Here is a 2,230-nt window from a genome sequence, read left to right as displayed (position 1 = left end):
CTGAGGCTCAGGGCCTAGCTGTCACATGAGCAGTCCAGAGATATAGGTCTCCTGAGTAGACACCAGCCCCAGTGCCAACCACAGATCTAGTAAAAGTAACAGAGGCATGTGTAGAAAGGTCATATCTGAGTCCAACTCCATCACATTCAGGAACACAAAATCCAAAGTAGGACCAACTGACATGGCACTGAACTCCAGAGCCATCCGCCATAACCATAGAACCTGTGGGTCTCTGTAGCCCTCAGCAGGACCAGTACCTGGGGTTGTATCTACTTTGGCTGTCTCTAGGACCCTGCTGAGGTGTATGTAAGCACTATCCCTCTGATGAACTCCTGATTCTTTTTTGGAGACTCATAGCCATATAAACTTATAAGTGGCCGCAGAGGCTGCTGAAGGTAAGGAGAAGGAAGAGGAAATAGGGGGCATTTTCAGGACTTGGAGTTGTCCTGGGTGGTACTGCATGGACAGATGCTGGACCCACTGGGTGGACTGGGGAAGAGTGTACACTATAATGTAAACCACTATCCATGTGGTACAGCAGTGCTCCAAAATGTATTAAAAAATATATTTCAAAATACAATGAATGTGCCACGATGATGAAAGAGGTTGTTAATGTGGGAGAAGTGGGGTGAGAGGGGTGGGGCATATATGGGTACCTCATATTTTTTTAACGTAACATTAAAAAAAAAAGAAAAAAATGTGATTGTGCCTGAAAGTAGTCTGTGAACGTAATATTTCATTGAACATAAGTTAAAGAATGCTCTAGGGACTGTATAACATAGCTTTTTCTATTCTTTATCAATGTTTTTACCTTCAACCAAAACATTTAAAATGTATCACTATGGAGGAGTGAAAAAGAGAACCAGTTGGACTATCTTAAGTGGGGAGTTAGTTATTTGAATCCAGATGTGGATCCCAAATCCAGTACATTTCCAAAAAGTTATACATACTGTCAACCTAAGATTATTAGAATGATGAAAACCTTTTTCCTTATATATGTCTCCATTTGCAGTGAACTCTAATGGAAATGATGGAGAAGAGAAACACCACCTCAGATTTCCTACTCCTAGGACTCTTTAGATACACAAGAGTCCATCTCTTTCTCTTTACAGGGGTGCTGACAATAACGATATCTTCCCTGCTGGGCAATGCCCTCATGATTCTCCTCATCCACCGGGACCATAAGCTTCACACACCCATGTACTTTCTACTGAGCCAACTTTCCCTCATGGACATGATGCTGGTATGCACCATTGTGCCCAAAATGGCTGCTGGATTTCTGACTGGCAAAAAATCTATCTCCCCTGCTGGGTGCGGTTTACAGATCTTTGTCTCTCTCACTCTGGGTGGTGGAGAGAGTTTCCTCCTGGCAGCCATGTCCTATGACCGCTATGTGGCTGTTTGTCACCCTCTGCGATATCCCGTCCTCATGAGCTGGCAATTATGCTTGAGAATGACTGCAGGGTCCTGGTTCCTGGGAGCAGCTGATGGGCTCATGCAGGCGGCTGCTACGCTGAGCTTCCCATATTGCAGTGCACATGAGATCAATCATTTCTTCTGCGAGGCCCCTATGCTGGTGCGCTTGGCTTGTGCTGACACTTCAGTCTTCGAAAATTTCATGTATATCTGCTGCGTGTTAATGCTCCTGGTCCCCTTTTCCCTCATCCTGACATCCTATAGTCTAATCCTAGCTGCTGTTCTCCACATGCGGTCCACAGAAGCCCGCCAAAAGGCTTTTACCACCTGCTCATCACATTTGGCTGTGGTGGGACTGTTTTATGGAGCTGCTATTTTTATTTACATGAGACCCAAATCTTACAGGTCAGCTAACCATGACAAGATTGTGTCTGCTTTTTATACTATTGTCACCCCTGCTCTGAACCCCCTCATCTATAGTCTGAGAAACAATGAGGTGAAGGGAGCCTTGAGGAAATGGGTGGGGAAATGGGCTGACTTAAAACCTCAGTCCCACAGTTCAAAGTTACTCAATGTAAAATATACGTAAGTGCTTAAGTTATTAATATTTTATACATTTTGTAACTATTTTCTTATTTTAAGATGGTAAAACTTATTTTTTAGTTCAGTTGCTTAGATTTCATTACAAAGCAGTGGACTTGGCCCAGTGGTTAGGGCATCCATCTACCACATGAGGGGTCCACGGTTCAAACCCAGGGCCTCCTTGACCGGTATGGAGCTGGCCCATGTGCAGTACTGATGCACGCAAGGAGTG

The 2,230-nt window shown here is 44.3% G+C and overlaps 1 protein-coding gene across 1 annotated transcript; it reads left to right on the top strand.

Annotated features, from left to right (window-relative positions):
• The first annotated feature begins 1,030 nt into the window (after positions 1-1,030).
• On the top strand, positions 1,031-2,005 carry LOC101420710 (olfactory receptor 2T33-like). The gene has a single exon (XM_004482376.4). The coding sequence runs from the start codon at positions 1,031-1,033 to the stop codon at positions 2,003-2,005; it is 975 nt and encodes a 324-aa protein (XP_004482433.4).
• Positions 2,006-2,230: the final 225 nt, after the last annotated feature.

The sequence above is a fragment of the Dasypus novemcinctus genome, chromosome 16 (genome assembly GCF_030445035.2).
Source record: "Dasypus novemcinctus isolate mDasNov1 chromosome 16, mDasNov1.1.hap2, whole genome shotgun sequence".
In the NCBI taxonomy this organism is placed as follows: Eukaryota; Metazoa; Chordata; class Mammalia; order Cingulata; family Dasypodidae; genus Dasypus; species Dasypus novemcinctus.
Note: the sequence above shows the minus strand (reverse complement) of the source record. Positions and strands in the feature narration are given on the sequence as shown.

Bases quoted from the DNA above. Each gene is read 5' to 3' on its own strand.
- LOC101420710 (XM_004482376.4), top strand. From the start codon at position 1,031: ATGGAGAAGAGAAACACCACCTCAGATTTCCTACTCCTAGGACTCTTT.